Below are 19040 nucleotides of genomic sequence, written 5' to 3'. Positions count from 1 at the left end.
CCCTGGATGGAAACAGGGGTCACCGGTACCTTAGCTCTCCTCAGGTCTACCACCGCCCCCAGCTCCTTAGTCTTTTTCACATTAAGCTGCAGATAATTCTGCTCACACCATGTGACAAAGTTTCCTACCGTAGCCCTGTACTCAGCCTCATCTCCCTTGTTGATGCATCCAACTATGGCAGAGTCATCTGAAAACTTCTGAAGATGACAAGACTCTGTGCAGTAGTTGAAGTCCGAGGTGTAAATGGTGAAGAGAAAGGGAGACAAGACAGTCCCCTGTGGAGCCCCAGTGCTGCTGATCACTCTGTCGGACACACAGTGTTGCAAGCACACGTACTGTGGTCTGCCAGTCGGGTAATCAAGAATCCATGACACCAGGAAAGCATCCACCTGCATCGCTGTCAGCTTCTCCCCAGCAGAGCAGGGTGGATGGTGTTGAACGCACTGGAAAAGTCAAAAAACATGACCCTCACAGTGCTCGCTGGCTTGTCCAGGTGGGCGTAGACATGGTTCAGCAGGTAGATGAGGTGAGTTGTGGTGATAGGGGATTTGTTAATTAAGGGAATGGGAAAAAGGCTTTGTGGACGTCAATGAGATTCCCAGATGGTATGTTGCCTCAGGGTGCAAGGGTCCGGGATATCTTGGATCGAGTCCTCAGTATTCTTAACAGCCAAAGGTCATGGGTAGGAAGATTGACGAGGTTCTACAAAGGGAGTTCGGGGAGATGGATGTAAAGTTAAAGGGCAGGACCTCCAGGGCTGGGATCTCAGAACTGCTACATGCTCGTGAGGCTAGAAACAGGAAGATCATACAGTTTAACACTAAGGAGATGGTGCAGGAGAGAGGGTGTCAGATTTTTGGTTCATTGGACACTCTCCCAGGTAAGGTGGGACCTATACAGAAGAGATGGTTTGCACCTGAACTAGAGGGGGACTAATAGTCATAGTCATAGTCATACTTTATTGATCCCGGGGGAAACTGGTTTTCGTTACAGTTGCACCATAAATAATAAATAGTAATAAAACCATAAATAGTTAAATAGTAATATTGTAAATTATGCCAGTAAATTATGAAATAAGTCCAGGACCAGCCTATTGGCTCAGGGTGTCTGACCCTCCAAGGGAGGAGTTGTAAAGTTCGATGGCCACAGGCAGGAATGGCTTCCTATGACGCTCAGTGTTGCATCTCGGTGGAATGAGTCTCTGGCTGAATGTACTCCTGTGCCCACCCAGTACATTATGTAGTGGATAGGAGACCTTGTCCAAGATGGCATAATATCCTAGTGGGAAGGGTTGCTTCATGGGGCAGTGGTGTGGAGGGTTAAACTAGAGCTGCAGGGGATGGGAACCACAGTGCCAGAACAGATAGTGGAGAGTTTGTGGAGACAAATGTTGGCAAGACCTCAGACAAAGTGAGGAATCAAAAGGTTGAGCATGGTGCGACTAATGCCCTGAGCTGCGTGTATTTCAATGCAAGAAGTATTTCAGGGAAGTCAGATGAGGGTCAGGGCATGGATCAACAAATGGAATTATGACATTGTAGACATCAGTGAGACTTGGTTGCAGGAGGGGCAGGACTGGCAGCTCAATATTCCAGGGTTCCATTGTGTTAGATGTGACAGAATGAGAGGGATTAAAGGGGGAGGAGCGGCGTTACTAGTTAGGGAAAATGTCACGGCAGAGTCCAGTCAGTTTAGACTGGAGAACTCATCTAGTGAAGCATTATGGGTGGAACTGAGGAATAAGAAAGGTATGACCATGATAATGGGGCTATGTTATAGACCACCCAACGGTCTGAGGGATTTAGAGGAACAAATTTATGGAAAGATCACAGACTGCTGCAAAAAACATAAGGTGATTTTAATGTTCTCATATTGCCTGGAACTCCCATGCTGTAAAAGAACTAGATGGGATAGAGTTTGTCAAATGTGTTTAGGAAAATATCCTTCATCAGCACATAGAAGTCCCAGTGAGAGAGCGTGCGATACTGGATCTGCTATTAGGAATGAGACTGGGCAGGTGGCAGAAGTTTGTGTAGGGGAACACTTTGTATCCAGTCACTACAATGCCATTAATTTCAAAGGAAATATGCAAAAAGATAGGTCTGGTCCGCTGATTCAGATTCTAAATTGGAGACAGGCCAGCATTGATGGTATCAGAAATGGTCTGGCAAGCGTGGATTAGGACAGGCTGTTTTCCAGCAACAGTGTACTTGGAAAGTGGGAGGCCTTCAAAAATGAAATTCTGAGGGTGCAAGGCTTGTATGTGCCTGTCAGAATAAAAGGTAAGGATAACAAGTGTAGGGAACCTTGGTTTTCAAGCAATATTGAGACCCTGGTTTAGAAAATAAAGGATTTGCATAGCAGGTATAGACAGGTAGGAACAAAAGGCATTTATGGAGTAAAAGAAATGCAAAAGAACACAAGAAAAAAATCTAGAAGGGTAAAAGACCATAAGACCATAAAACCATAAGATAATGAAGCAGAATTAGGCCATTTGGCCTATCGTGGCGGGTCCAATTTTCCACTCAGTCCCACTCCTGCCTTCTCCCCGTATCCCTTCATGCCCTGAGCAATCAGGAATCTATCAACCTCTGCCTTAAATATACATAAAAACTTGGCCTCCACAGCTGCCTATGGCAAAGAATTCCACAGATTCACCATTCTCTGGCTAAAGAAGGCATTAATTTGCCCTAGCAGACAAGGTGAAGGAGAATCCTAAGGGATTCTACAGATATGTTAAGAGCAAAATGATTGCAAGGGACAAAATTGGTCCTCTGGAAGGTCAGAATGGTAATCCATGCGTGGAACCAAAAGAGAAGGGGGAGACCAAAAATGAATTTTTTTTTGCATCTGTGTTTATTCAGGAGAGGAACACAGTGTCAATAGAAGGTTTAACACAATAGGGCATTGAGGAGTGCGGTAGAACAAAGGGATCTGGGAATACAGGTCCATAATTCATTGAAAATGGTGGCACAGGTAGATAGGGCCGTAAAGAACACTTTTGGCACATTGGCCTTCACAAATCAAACTACAGAGTACAGAAGATGGGATGTTATGTTGAAGTTGTGGTCAGATTATCTCGTATTCTGCTGCTTTGAGGAAGAAGCAGAAGCAGGAGGAGTTGGTAATTGTGGACAAGATTAAGGAAATTGATAAGAAATATGTTATAGCTCCTTCTGAGGAGTTATATAAACAAAGAACTGAACTTCAAATGGAACACAGTTTATTACTCTCGTCCTCGATTGTAAACCAATTAAAGAAAACAAGAAGTGAATTTTATGTACACAGTGACAAAATTGGCAAACTGTTGGCTAATCAATTGAAGTCTAATTATGCTAAATCTCAAATTAATCAGATTTATAACCAAAATGATCGACTGATACTTGATCATGTGGGGACTAATCAAACCTTCTGTGATTTTTACTCTTCCTTATATCAATCAGAGTCTCCTCGAGATTCTAAATATATGAATGATTTTTTAGATAATTTAGACTTTCCTGAGATTTCACAGGATATGTCTTCTATGTTAGATACTCCCATTACCATGGATGAGATTAAGAATGTTATTTTCTCTATGAATTTGGGGAAGGCTCCTGGCCCTGATGGGTTTACCGTAGAATTTTATAAATGTTTTGCTCCTTCATTAATCCCTTGGCTCTGTAGGGTTTTTGAGGCTTCATTGAAACTTGGTAAACTTCCTGAATCTTTTAATAGAGCGTCAATTCCTTTAATATTAAAGAAGGATAAAGATCCTGCTCAATGTGCATCTTATAGACCAATATCTTTATTAAATGTTGATTCTAAAGTTTTTTCTAAGTTATTAGCAAATAGATTAGAAAAAGTACTTCCCTCTATTATTTCGGAAGACCAAACGGGTTTTATTAAAGGTCGTTACTCTTTTTATAATATTCGCACACTGTTAAATATCGTTTATACTCCCTCACAAAATGTTTCTGAGTGTGTTATCTCTTTAGATGCTGAGAAAGCTTTTGATAGAGTAGAATGGCCTTATTTATTTAAGGTGCTTGAAATGTTTAATTTTAGCTCGAAATTTATATCCTGGATTAAACTGTTATATCATTCTCCTGTGGCCTCGGTCCGTACTAACTCTTTAAGTTCACCTTTTTTCCCCTCTTTTTCGAGGTACTCGACAAGGTTGTCCTCTTAGTCCCTTATTATTTGATATTGCATTAGAACCTCTTGCAATTGCCATTCGAGAATCTCCAAATATTACTGGGATAACTCGGGGCTTAAAGTCCCATAAATTATCACTCTATGCTGATGATTTACTTTTATATATTTCTAATCCTCAAAAATCCATCCCGGCTGTTTTAGAGTTATTAGCACAATTTGGTCTTTTTTCAGGTTATAAATTAAATCTTAGTAAGAGTGAACTCTTTCTGATTAATAAACAACTTCCCTTATATTATAAATTTCCATTTAAATTGATTAACAATTATTTTTCATATCTTGGGATTAAAATTACTTGTAAATACAAAGATTTATTTAAGACTAACTTTTTACCATTAATAGACCATATTATTCAACTTTCATCTAAATGGTTTCCTTTATATTTAACTTTGATTGGTCGTATTAATGCAGTTAAGATATTTTTTTTGCCAAAATTTTTATATATATTTCAGGCATTACCAATCTTTGTTCCAAAATCTTTTTTTGACAAAGTTGACTCTAAAATTTCTTCATTTATTTGGCAGAATAAAAACCCGAGACTGGGTAAAATACATTTACAGAAAGCTAAGAGAGATGAAGGCTTAGCATTACCTAACTTTAGATTTTATTATTGGGCAATTAATATTCGACATATGAAATTCTGGTTACTGGACCAGGATATACTATCCATTCCTAAATGGGTAGCATTGGAATTACAATCTGTTCAGGGTTTTACACTTGGCTCTATTTTAGGTTCCTCTCTTCCTTTTGATTTGAAACGCCTTAAACAGGTGTCTAACCCGATAGTTAAATATACCTTGCGTATCTGGTTTCAATTCAGAAAATTTTTTGATCTTAATCAATTTGGGTTAGCGATTCCTATTTTAGGTAACATATTTTTTCCTCCCTCTTTTACGGATCGTGCTTTTCAAACTTGGAAGACTAAGGGTATTTCACGGTTTTTGGATTTATTTTTAGATGGTTCCCTTATGTCTTTTGAACAATTATCTAATAAATATAACTTATCAAGAATACATTTTTTTAGATATCTACAAGTTAGAAATTTCCTAAGTACTATACTTTCTTCCTTTCCAATGCTTCCTCCTACATACATTTTAGATACTATAATCAACCTTAATCCATGTCAGAAAGGTGCATCGGTTATGATTTATAATATTATTATGAAACTTAGGAAAGCTCCATTTGATAAGATTAGGGTAGATTGGGAACAGGAATTGGGGTTTACCATTTCCGTGGATGACTGGGGGCAGATTTTACAATTAGTCAATACTTCCTCTATCTGTGCTAAACATTCCCTAATTCAATTTAAAGTTGTTCATAGAGCACATATGTCCAAAGATAAGTTAGCGCGCTTTTATTCTGATATTAATCCTTTTTGTGATAGATGTCCGGGGCAGATAGCCTCTTTAACTCATATGTTTTGGTCTTGCCCTACTTTGGAAACTTTTTGGAGAGACATTTTTAATATTATCTCCAAGGTATTGAATATAGATATCTCTCCTCACCCTATTACTGCTATCTTTGGACTACCTAAGATTTCCAGTAATCTTTCCCCTTCAGCCCGTAGAATGATTGCATTTCTTACTTTAATGGCGAAAAGATGTATCTTACAACATTGGAAAGAGCTTAATGCTCCAACTACCTTTTTTTGGTTTTCTCAGACGATATTATGCTTGAATCTGGAGAAAATTAGAAGCAATCTTTATGACTCCTTATTTAAATTTGAACAGACTTGGAGATCTTTTATTCAATATTTTCATTTAATGTAATATATACCCTTCTTGTTTTTTTTTACTGTTTTTAATGGAGGTCGGGATTGAGGACGTGATTTTAAGTTTAACTCTGTTTGGTTTCAAGTTAGCCCATTGCTTTGCTTTGCTTTTAGTTAGTTGCACAGTGGGTTTTTTTTGGGGTTTTTTTTTTCCTTTTCTCTATTGATATATATATAAAATTAGTATACTATTATGTTACCTTGGTATGTTATGTTTAAATTACATTGTTTGTAGTATTTTTTTTGTATTAATATCTTCTGTAATTTTATTATATTCTAACAGTGTATTAGTGTCTATATGGCTTACCTTTTTGTATACTTATTTAATAAAAAGATTTAAAAAGAAAAAAAAAAGTTGTATAAGACATTGGTGAGGCCTAATTTGGAGTATTGTGTGCAGGTTTGGTCACCTACCTACAGGAAAGTCGTAAGTAAGATTGAAAGAATACAGAGAAAATTTACAAGGATACTGCTAGGATCTGAGAGGAGATTTGATAGAGGTATATGAAATTATGAGGGATATAGATAGGGTAAATGCAAGCAGGCATTTTCCACTGTGTTTGTGTGGGACTACAACTAAAGGTCATGGGTTAAGCTTGAAAGGTGAAAGGTTTAAAGGGAACATGAAGAACCTTGTTGACCCAGAGCACGGTGAGAGTGTGGAACGAGCTGCCACGACAAGTGGTGCATGCGAGCTCGATTTCAAAGTTTAAGCGAAGTTTGAATAGGTACATGGATAGTAGGCGTACTGAAAGCTATGGTCATTGTCATAGTCATAGTCATAGTCATACTTTATTGATCCCGGGGGAAATTGGTTTTCGTTACAGTTGCACCATAAATAAATAGTAATAAAACCATAAATAGTAATATGTAAATTTTGCCAGCAAATAAGTCTAGGACCAGCCTATTGGCTCAGGGTGTCTGACCCTCCAAGGGAGGAGTTGTAAAGTTTGATGGCCACAGGCAGGAATGGCTTCCTATGACGCTCTGGGTTGCATCTCAGTGGAATGAGTCTCTGGCTGAATGTACTTCTGTGCCCAACCAGTACATTATGTAGTGGATAGGAGACATTGTCCAAGATGGCATGGAACTTAGACAGCATCCTCTTTTCAGACACCACCGTCAGAGAGTCCAGTTCCATCCCCACAACATCACTGGCCTTACAAATGAGTTTGTTGATTTTATTGGTGTCTGCTACCCTCAGCCTGCTGCCCCAGCACACAACAGCAAACATGATAGCACTGGCCACCACAGACTCATAGAACATCCTCAGCATCGTCCGGCAGATGTTAAAGGACCTCAGTCTCAGCGGGAAATAGAGACGGCTCTGACTCTTCTTGTAGACAGCCTCTGTTCTTTGACCAGTCCAGTTTATTGTCAATTCATATCCCTGGGTATTTGTAATCCTCCACCATGTCCACACTGACCCCCTGGATGGAAACAGGGGTCACCGGTACCTTAGCTCTCCTCAGGTATACAAGGTTGTCTACAGGAAGGGTCAGAGCCGTCTCTATTTCCTGAGGAGACTCCTCCCTTGGAGGGTCAGACACCCTGAGCCGATAGGCTGGTCCTGGATTTATTTCATAATTTACTGGCAATAATTTACATATTACTATTTAACTATTTATTACTATTTTCTATTACTATTCTATTACTATTTATTATTTCTATGACTATTACTATTTACTAATAGTAATATTACTATTTCTATTACTATTTATTATTTATGGTGCAACTGTAACAAAAACCAATTTTCCCCGGGATCAATGAAGTATGACTATGACTACCAACAGCTCCTTAGTCTATTTCACATTAAGCTGCGGATAATTCTGCTCACACCATGTGAGTCCAGGTGCAGGACAATGGGAGTGGGCAGTTTAAATGGTTTCGTGGTGGACTATATGGGCCGAAGTGCCGTAGTTTTCTAAGACTGTCAATCTAAACTCTTGGGGGAATCCCCAGCCTCTCAATTGCACGTGGTTGAGGGCTTTGGGAATCACTTTGCCCCGCAGAGCGGGGTTGTACTTCCGGGTGACGCGGGCGAGTGCTTCCGGGGGGCGGAAAATGGGCGGCAGGAGATGGGGTAGTGGTCGTCCGGAAAGCGCGGTTCGTGCAGCCCTCGGCCGGGAGGCTCGTTGGAGACGAGAGGAGCGAGCCGACCCGCCGGCCCATGCCTCCCTTCCGGCAGCACGATGATTAAGACGGAGAAGGTGCTGCACCTGAGGAGCTGCAAGGGGAAGTCGGTGCGTGTGGTGCGGGAGCACTACCTGCGGGAGTCGGTGCCGTGCCACAGCTGCCTGTGCCAGGCCCGGTGCCACAACGGTAAAGATGGGCAGAGGGGAGGCACCGCGCTGCAAATGCGAAATGAAAACACTCATCTCGCAGCCGAACGGCAGTAGCCGCCGAGAGATGATAAGCCACAGGAGAGAGAAGCGGTTATTTCATCCGAATCCTTAACCTTTCCTCGCGTTTATCACTTTACCCTCAAAAGTTTTACAGCTCCGAAAGTTCTTTTCTCTCTCGTCTAGTTACCGTTGCCAGAACCAATTTGCATTATCTCGCAAAGCGCGGTGCAAAGAGGTCAGTTAATTTGTTTTGGTGATGGTGTTTGAGGAATGAATATTATCCTCTGGAGCTCTCTGATCTTTAATTACAACCGTGGAATTTTTTTTATATGTCTAAGATGTTGGGACCACAATCTGGCACCTCAGCACTCCCACGGCCCTTCACTGGAGTATGATCATAAACATTCAAATCACACGGATTTGTGTCATAACCTTGCGACTTCAGAGGGTTGGCTGGTACACAATTACATAAAGATCGTTAATTAAAATAATGATCACATTTAAGGAATCTTGTAATAGGGAAACGATTTGCATTTTACAACATATCTCAAAAAGCTGTACAATTGATGAATTATTTTTGAATTGTAGTCAACCTCGATATGCCAGTCAACCTGCCAGCCATTTTCCGCACAAAAATCTCAATAGCCCTTAAACAAATAGTTTGAGAAACTACCTTTATTGGTTGAGGAATCGATGAATTTTGCACAGGTATCCTTGCATTTCAAATAGTACAGAGTGGTCTTCCACATTAATCAGACCTAGCAAAAATCAGTTTAATGCCCATCTAAAAATCAAAACGTTTCTCTAAAACTAATATCCTGTTAGTGTAGTTATCATTTTTGTAATATGCTGTTGCTTAGTTCTATATTAACTTAATATTTCAGAAGGGAAATTGCTCTCAGAAAGTGCAACACATTATGTGATACCTGACTGGAAAGTGGTGCAAGATTATCTGGAGATACTTGAGTTTCCTGAATTAAGAGGCATTATCTTCATGCAGACAGCTTGTCAGGCTGTCCAGCACCAGAAGGGACGCAGGTTAGTGCTGGTTATTTCTCTGTAGATGGTCGTTTGATGGTTCTAAAGATTGCATAAAATGCAGTATAGTTACTAAGTAGAAAACTCCCCAGAACTCATTTAACTGATCGCTTCTTCGCAACTATCATAACAAAACAATACAGACAGTTTTAGTTCAAGTTCTTAATTCATTTGCATTCATTTGTTAGTATTTATACAGAATTCATAGCAAACTTAACGAGCTGGTAGTGGGAGAAAAGTGGACGGATTAGGAAGGCTAGTAAAAGTTTCAGTCAAATAAATTGGTTTATTTTTAAAAGTTTAATGATTGGAGCCATTCGAGGATATACAGAGAAGATGGCATTGTGAGAGCAAGTGTCAAAGGTGACATGAAAGGAGTGAAAAAAGGACATGAGTCGAAGAAAAAAGAATTCTTATTCAACAAATAATCATGTGGGTTTCCTGTGAATGCTCTGGTTTCCTCCTATAGTCCAAAATCAAACCGATTAGTATGTTAATTGGTCTGTGATTAGACTAGGATTAAATAAGTGGGTTGCTGGGTTGGTGTGGCTTGTTGGGCCGGAAGGGTCTGTTCCATGTTGTATCTCTAAATAAAGAAATTACAAGGGATAGAAGAAAAGCAAGGAAATAGTTGGTTATTTGAGCAAAACAATTACAGGTTATAATATATAATCTTTAGAACGGGACAGCTAATGTTGCTGGTACCTCGCAGCTTCGAACACCCAGGTTTATTCCTGACCTCTGGTGCTGACTATGTAGAGTTTGCACATTTTCCTTGTAGCTACAGGTTTCCTCAGGGTGCTGGGGTTTTCTCCCACATCCTAAAAATCTGCAGGTTGGTAGGTTAGTTGGTCACTGTAGCTTGCCACTAGTGTAAATGGGTGACACAATCTGGGGATAATTTATGAAGGATGAAGGGTCTTATTTGCCATATACATTTACATGTACAGTGGATTCTGGTTAACTCAGACATATTGGGACCAATACATTTTGGCTCAACTAGGCAGCTGCCCCAAATAGCTGCAGTTTCATGAAAATAGTTAAAAACGTACAAAAAAGATAAGCTACCATTTAACTGAGTAACAAATTATGTATTTAAGTGGAAATGCAGAACAAATTAGAACACTAACACACTACTACAGTACCATAAAACTGTAGTCCGTAATAGTTATTGATGGAGGAATTATTCTGGTGTATGTTGCTATGTTCTTTTGATTGACTGTAATGGAAAAAAATCAGCTCAGACACCTCATGCAGGTGATGGACTTCCTTCATACAGTGTGGTCAATGATTGCATCCTCCAGATCTTCATTTGCATTGTAACATTCAAAATGATTGTCAATACCTTCAAATTCTTCATAGTTCCTAACTTGTTTCATTTTCACTGTCAGCCATTTCTGGCAACTCCAAGCTTGAATGCTTGAAACCGCAGTGAGCAAAACAGTTCGGAGTTTGCTTATTTCTTGTCAACTATCAGTGTCAAAAATCACTGTTTTTTGGACACAAGCACACATAAGTGACACTACTTAAAAACTGTTCGTTGTAAGCATGGTATATCATGTAATGGCCTCGCAAGTGCACAGAAACGAGAAACTTCAGCAACAGTCTCCTATCCCAATTAAGTGGCATAGTTTCCCAAATAAACTAAGGGAATCCCGATTTTCTTCTTGATTAGTTTTTGGTCTTTAAGAGTTGTCCCAAATAAGCAGTTGCCACGATTAGCTGATGACCCAATTAATTGGAATCCCCTGTATTTATTGGGAATTTATTGTGTGTTGGTGTGACATGTGACAAAAAACAACAACATTAAACAATTATCAGAATAAAGAATTATTTAAAAACAAACTTAGAGGTTAGAGTACTTTAACTTCTAAGTGGGTTACTGGGAAAATACAGTGACTGGGATTAGGATTGCTCTACAACATGGCCATGACAGGTCAAATGGCTTCATTCTATATCATGTGGAAATAAATTTGATATGTCTTATGAGAGAGGGGACAACAGGTGTTAATGCAGATAAATAAGGGATGGTGTAACTTAGTGTAGTTAAGGATTAACATAGAATGGTATAACACAGTACTGGCCCTTCAGCCCACAATGGTGTGCTGACTCTTTAACCTACTTATTTATTTAGAGGTAAAGTGAGGAACAGGCCCTTCCGACCTAACAAACTACACCACCAACAACCCCGCTACTTAATCCTGCACCAATCACAGGACCCTCTTGTAGTGTTTGGAGGCTTGCGTGCCTCAGTGACCCAGAGAACTATGGTGGCTGGAGTCAGGGCTTTATGTTTTGGCTCTTGGTAGGGTCATCAGTGCCAAACAGATCAAAGGGTAGGGGCCAGACTAAGAGTGGGCCACTGGTCCTCCAGGTTTGGGGTAAGCTCAGGGCTAACAACACTGACAAGTAAAACAAAATAGTTACAGAAACGACAATGAAGAATCATTCTATATCTGTCTGTGACCGTATGGACAGACAGAGCTGGAGGATCTTAATTGCTGCCCTAAACAGCAGCAGCGATGTATGGGCAGTAAGTAAGTAAGTAATCACAGGACAATTTACCCACTAATAAACAAGCTGCAAAACCCAGGCCTCTGTACCTCCCTCTGCAGCTGGATCCTTGACTTCCTCACCAGGAAACCACATCTCCTCCTTGGTTGACAGGCAACATTGGCACACCTCAAAGATGCATGCTTAGTCCACTTCTCTGTTCTGCTCTACTCTACACCTGTGTGGCTGGCCACAGCTCAAACACCAACTATAAATTTGCTGACAACACAACTGTTGTTGGCCGAATTTTAGATGGTGACAAGGGGCCGTACAGAAGCGAGATCGATCAACTGGTTGAGTGGTGTAGTAGCAGCAACCTTGCATTCAATGTCAATAAGACCAAGGAATTGATTGTAGACGTCAGAAAGGTTAAGATGAAGCAACATACCAGTCCTCGTCGAGGGATCAGAAGTGAAAAGGGTGGGCAGTTTGAAGTTCCTGGGAGTGTCAACATCTCTGAAGACCCAACATATTGATACTATTACGAAGAAGACGTGACAGCATTAGGAGTTTGGGCCCAACATATTGATACTATTACAAAGAAGACGTGACAGCATTAGGAGTTTGGGGGGATTTGGTATGTCACAAAGACACATGCAAATTTTTGCAGATGTGCCATGAAAAGCATTCTCGCTGCATCGCTGTCTGGTATGGAGGGGCCACTGCACAGGATCAGAAAAAGCTGCAGAAATTTTTAAACTCAGCCAGCTCCATCTTGGGCACTAGCCTCTCCAGAATCCAGGACACCTTCAAAAGACGAAGCCTCGAAAACCCTCATTAAGGGCACCCATATCCCTGGGGCAAGCAGTCTTCTCATTGCTACCATCAAGGAGGAAGTACAGGAGACTGAAAGCACACACTCATCGTTTCAGGAACAGCTTCTTCCCCTCTGCCATCTGATTTCTGAATGGACAATCAACCCATGAACACTACATCAGTATTTTATCCCCTCCTTTTTTACACTACTAATTAATCACAAATAAGAGAATTTGCAGATGCTGGAAATTCAAGCAGCAGACACAAAATGTTGGAGGAACTCAGCAGGCCAGGCTGCATCTAGGAAAGAAGTACAGACGATGTTTCAGGTCGAGATCCTTCTGCAGGACTCAATTTAATTTTCTTTTTTTTGTATATTGTAATTTGTACTTTTTATTATTTATTGCACTGCACTGCTACTGCACAAAAACAAATTTCACGACATAGGCCAATGATATTAAACCTGATTCTGATAACTTGTATGTCTTTGGACTGTGGGAGGAGACTTTAGATCAATCTAATCCTTCCCTCCTACATATCCCTGCGTTTTCTTTCATGGAGCTTTTGAAGGTTTATGTGAGGAGAGGTTCTGGAGGGGGCAGAATGCAAAGTGCCAAAATATTCAATCATAGTCATACTTTATTGATCCCGGGGGAAATTAGTTTTCATTACAGTTGCACCATAAATAATAAATAGTAATAAAACCATAAATAGTTAAATAGTAATATGTAAATTATGCCAGGAAGTAAGTCCAGGACCAACCTATTGGCTCAGGGTGTCTGACCCTCCAAGGGAGGAGTTGTAAAGTTTGATGGCCACAGGCAGGAATGACTTCCTATCTTACAATCAGGAAAGCAAGGATATGAATTTTGCATGGGTACAGTGAGGATGGGATGGAATAAGAGTTACATAGCTGAGAGTAGGTAAGGGAATGGGGTTAAGTACCATGCTAAGTCATGTATATCTTTTAACTATATAGTCAGGAGTGGGTTGATGCTCTAACAGGCATGTTTGTGTATGAAATGGAAACTGGAGAAGCCCCTGGGCCACTGCACCATTCAGTGCGATTACACCACAAGTCTGTGTTTCATTCATGCTTAGTAACTTTTCACCCAGTTTCACCCCTTATCAAGAATCTACCTCCATCTTAAGAATACTATAGGCTCTTCTTCCACTTCTCTCTAATGAAGAAATTCATGCGCCTCAAAAAAGATATTTTGTGTTACCTGTCTTAAATACACAACTCCTCAGGGCCTCCATTGAGAGAAAGTGTCCTTTATCCAAACTCCGTAGGATCTTGTATGTTCCCATTGTCTCCTCTTTCTATTCTCAAATACGAGAGAGAAAAGCTGAACCAGTTCAACCGTTTAAAACTACCTAATCCAGATGTCAATTTGCTAATCTTCTCTAAGCTGCTAATGCATTAATAAACTTAAATAAAGAGACCAATATTGTACGTTGTACTCCAGATTTTGTGCCTCTGTTCTATTGTATAAATGAAGGATAATCTCTCTTCTGTTTAGTTCCCCTTCGATAAATGATGATAATGCTCTGTTAGCTTTCCTAATTACTTGCAGTATCATGCATCAGGACACCCAGATCCCTCTGCACCAATGAGGCAATTTTTAAAAAAAATCCTATTTCCCTTTTGCTAACATACCCTGTTTGCCCATTCACTCATCTATATTCCTTTGTGCCTCCTCTTCTCCTCTCCCCAAGTACTTTCCCAATTGGTCTTGTCTGTAAATTTACCAATTAGACCTCAGCATCTTCGTCGAAGTCATTAATACAAATGGTGAAACGTTCGGCTGTTACTGATTCCTGTAGCACACCACTCACCTTGCCTAATACATTAGCCATTCATTCTTCTGTTCACGCAAATACACCATGTGCTTTAATTTTCTGTGTTAACATTTGATAGCACCTTTCAATGACTTGGAAATCTAAATACAGTAAATCTCTTCAGAGAACTCTGATATACAGGTCAGAAGTGAATCACCTTGCCCAAAGTCATGTTGGCTTTGCCTGATCACCTTGATATTTTTTTCTAAATACTCTCCTGTAACATATTTAACAACAGCTTATAATGTTTTTTTTCTATGAAAGATGTTATCTAGCAGGCCTGTAGTTTCCTTCCTAATGTAAGATATTTTGGAAAATTAAAACCAACATATCATCTTTCCTACTTGCTATTTCATTTAAGAATCTGGGAAAAAGTTAATCAAGACCTGAAGTTTTGTTAGAATGCAGCTCCCCAGTATTAAGACCCTGATGATCATAATTTTTCTGAGCTGCCTACCTTTTAACTCCTGATTGATAGAGAATACACCCCAGATATAGCTCAAGAGCAGGCCAATCAAAATACCAATTTCATTGTTTCTGGAATCTCATTGTTTTCTATTAGTAATTCCCCATCTTCACTTTATACTAACTTTATCTGCTTTTCTTCTTTCTTAATTATCTATAGAAGCTCCCAGTAATTACTTTTATGTTTCTGGCTAGCTTATCTCATAGGTTAATTTTCCTTTTAATCTTTTCGTTATTCTCTGCTGTTTCTTTCTTGCTAAATTCAATACTATCTTTAAATTTTCCGTCAACCACAGGTCCTCTCCTTGGAAGTATTCCTTTCTCGTTGAGATGTATGTATTCTGAAAGATCTTTTGTGACTGTGTCTTGATTGACTAATCCCTTGAACTGCTCTTCTAGTTTACTTAACGAACTCTGATATCGTGCTCTCAAACCTGCCCTTATTTAAGTTTAAAATGCTAGTCATGGGCTCATTCACTTCTCCTTCAGAGGGAATGTAAAATGCAATCATATCATGAGATCTTTAATTAATCCTCTCTCGTTGCCAATGTCACATCTAATATAGACTGCTCTCTAGTTGGCTCCAGAACTATTCTAAGAAGCTATCCCAAAATTATTTCATGTGCTTCGCATCCAGGCTACATCTCGCCATCTCACTTTTCTGATCTATGCATAGATAAAAATCCCTCATGATTATAGCCATATATTTACTGTATCTGATTAGTTTCTAATATCTCTTCTTTAACACTGTCCTATCATTTGGCCATTTTAGAGAGTCAAAAGGACTTCTCACCTCTATTATTACTTGTCTTCACCCAAGCCACTGCTGCTTCTTGGTTTCCTGAGCTTAAGTCTTTTCCTGTAAGATCATCATTAATTAATAGAGCCATTGTCCACTCCTCCTAGCTTCCCACCCCTTAAATCTCAAGTACCCTTTGACAAGTCAGTGCAGTCTTTATCATCCTGTACTTGTGTCTCTAATAGTGTTCAGCTCATATTTATTATTCTTCTCTCAATGTATCAATTTTCAGAATCGGGTTTATTATCGTCTTATATTGCATGAAATAAAATTATGAGAAAATACAATATAAATAGTGCATCAATTGTGTACAACTTAAACATTTGTTTATTTCTGGACTTGTGATATATATTAATGTGTTCTGTGATTTCTGAATTGCATTTTCTACTACCACATTACTGCATGGTTTGGCATTATTCACAGATCTTAATTCTAATAATAGTAGTTCCAGTACCAAGCCTTAAGATGTTCTGTATTTTTCCACCACTAACTGATGTAACTCCCAACACATAATGTTAACTATTTCAATCAGTTTTTGTCCACTTTCATAACTTGTGCTGAATTCCTAGAGATTTCAGTTTGTTTGTAGAACCTTTTCAAGAGTATTTTAGAAATGTGATGTTTCTCCTCTGAATCTACAGTGGTTGTATGAAGGATGTAAAATAATGGTCACCTCAGTTGAAAACATTACCTATTCCAGAACCCTCTTTTTGATAGAGAGATGACATTTCTTCCACTTTGTAAGACATTCTAAAATATTACCGTATTCTGCAATACTGTCTTCTGCCAGTATCTTCCAAGCTTATCTTGTGCAATATTTCTAAAATTAATGTGATGCTGAAGCATAATGGTGCCATAAATGAATAGGAAAATTTCAGGCACATTTTTCAGATACCCTATCAGAAGGATTACAGTTTTATCATGCACTGGACTGGCACAGTGAATTATTTTATTAATATGGAGTATTAGTAGTCTGTTCAAGTCATAGATGACTTGCAATTCTTTTTGCTGATAGCCATCATAAATTTTGTCATTAATTATTGTCACTAACTTATTTCTCCTCCCTAATGACTTGCTCAAGTTTGAGTAAAGTTGTACAAAATCTTGTTCCAAGTTTCAAATCCTTGGTATCGTTTCTAACAAAGTTTCTGCATTAGTGCTTATCTCTGACCCTGTCTCTGGGCTCTTACTACTGAAAATCATTGCCTATGTTTTTTTTACTTCTATGATCAATCATTTTAGTTCTTTCTTCACCAGTCTTTTTTGCTCTATAAAACCCAATATCCTCCCCCCAAAAATAAAGTTGTCTTCATTCATTTCAATTCCCATCACTTGCAGCTCAGTTGACCTGTATATCTCTGCCTTCCAGCACATTCAATTTAAAATTGTGCTTTTGGCTTTCAAAATCTGGCTTTCTAATTGTCTGTAGCTGCATTCCATTTGGTGGCCATGAACTGCTTTGATCTTCCTCCCTAAGTCCCTCTTTTTCTCTACACTTGAAATTTAAAAAAAATCTTTTAAAACGTAAGAGATTCTGCAGATGCTGAAAATCCAGAGCAACACACACAAAGTGCTGGCTGAACTCTCAGGTCAGGCAGCATTTATGGAGAGGAACGAAGAGTTGACATTTTGGGCTGAGATCTTTATCAGGACTGGGAAGGGGGCAGAAGCCAGAATATGAGGATTGTGTGGGGGTGGGGTGGATACAAACTGGCAGGTGATAGGTGAAACCAGATGAGGTAGGTGGATGGGGGAGAGGGGTGATGAAGTAAGAAGGTGGGAGGAAGAGGTAATGGGCTGAAGAAGAATAGTGGACTGTGAAGAAAGTGAAAGTGGAGGGGCACTGGAGGGAGGTGAGGAGAAGGGATGAGAGGAGAACCAGAATGGAGAAAGGAAAAAGAGAGGAGGGAGGGAGGAGAGTTGGAGAAATTAATCTGAGCTGATTTAAATTCTTTCCATTAGCAAAATTAAACCCCTCAGCAAGGAGATCAGTTCTGGTTTCTGAGGTGCAATCTGTTTGATTTTATACAGGTGCCACCCACCGCAAAAAATTGTTCTAATGCCTAAGAAGTGTATAAGCTCCCTCCAGCCACGCATTCATCTGCTCTGGTCTCATTTCTACTTAGTAACACATGGCACTGGGAGTAATTCCGACCTTGCCTTCCTTTAGAGGTCCTACCTTTGAAACTCTGTCTGTATGACCTTGTTTCTCTTATCCATCTGGGTAAATGGCTCGAATAGACTTGAAAACAGATGATAGAGAAAATGTAAGATAATTGATTTATTTATACAGAATCAACAAAATGTGTTTGGCTTTGGAGGGCTTTTAATTAAATGAAAGTAGTTTTCCTTTTTCAAGAAGGTGTAAATAGTTAATTATACAATTAGTTAAATTAACTTGCTTTCTTTCTTTTTAAATCTTTTTATTGAGTAAGTATACAAAAAAGGTAAGCCATATAAACATTAATACAATGTTAAAGTATAATAAAATTCCAAAAGATAACAATACCAAAAAGAAAATACTACAAACAATGTAATTTAAGCATAAGAAACCAAGATAACATAATAGTATACTAGATTTTATATATATCAATGGAAAAAAAAAGAAAAAAAAAACCCCAAAAAAAAAACCCACCGTGCAACTAACTAAAAGCAAAGCAAAGCAATGGGCTAACTTGAAACCAAACAGAGTTAAACTTAAAATCACGTCCTCAATCCCGACCTCCATTAAAACAGTGAAGAAAAAACAAGAAGGGTAAATATTACATTAAATGAAAATATCGAATAAAAGGTCCCCAAATCTGTTCAAATTTAAATGAAGAATCATAAAGGTTACTTCTAATTTTCTCCAGATTCAAACATAAAATCGTCTGAGAAAACCAAAAAGAGGTAGTTGGAGCATTAAGCTCTTTCCAATGTTGTAAAATACATCTTTTCGCCATTAAAGTAAGAAATGCAATCATTCTACGGGCTGAAGGGGAAAGATTACTAGAAATTTTAGGTAGTCCAAAGATAGCAGTAATAGGGTGAGGAAAATTAACTTGCTAATGACATTTTTAAAAGTTTTCCCTTAAGGAATGAGCGTCTGTTAAAAGCCTGGGGCTACTTTAATCAAAGCTGTTCAGTTTAGCAGATTGCTGTTCATTTTGTCCCTGTTACTCTTTTGATTCCCACTGTGCATTATATGGACATCCATGCCTGGGACAATTTTCTATCTTTGCTGTTTTGACTGGAATATTTAAGGACTTTAAGACTCTTCTCACTCAATTTTTTTTGTTAT

At 39.0% G+C, this 19040-nt stretch overlaps 1 protein-coding gene across 2 annotated transcripts in view; it reads left to right on the top strand.

Moving 5' to 3' along the window:
• Positions 1-8004: 8004 nt before the first annotated feature.
• dis3l (DIS3 like exosome 3'-5' exoribonuclease) overlaps positions 8005-19040 on the top strand; it is a 63758-nt gene continuing 52722 nt past the window's right edge. Inside the window, exons 1-2 of one of the 2 annotated variants that reach the window (XM_063066239.1) lie at positions 8005-8284; positions 9192-9345. In XM_063066239.1, the coding sequence (XP_062922309.1) occupies positions 8155-8284; positions 9192-9345 (284 nt within the window). In that variant the 5' untranslated portion in view covers positions 8005-8154. The remainder of the gene's footprint in view (positions 8285-9191; positions 9346-19040) is intronic. The other variant, XM_063066240.1, reaches the window with a different exon arrangement.

The sequence above is a fragment of the Mobula hypostoma genome, chromosome 13 (genome assembly GCF_963921235.1).
Source record: "Mobula hypostoma chromosome 13, sMobHyp1.1, whole genome shotgun sequence".
Lineage (NCBI taxonomy): Eukaryota > Metazoa > Chordata > Chondrichthyes > Myliobatiformes > Myliobatidae > Mobula > Mobula hypostoma.
Note: the sequence above shows the minus strand (reverse complement) of the source record. Positions and strands in the feature narration are given on the sequence as shown.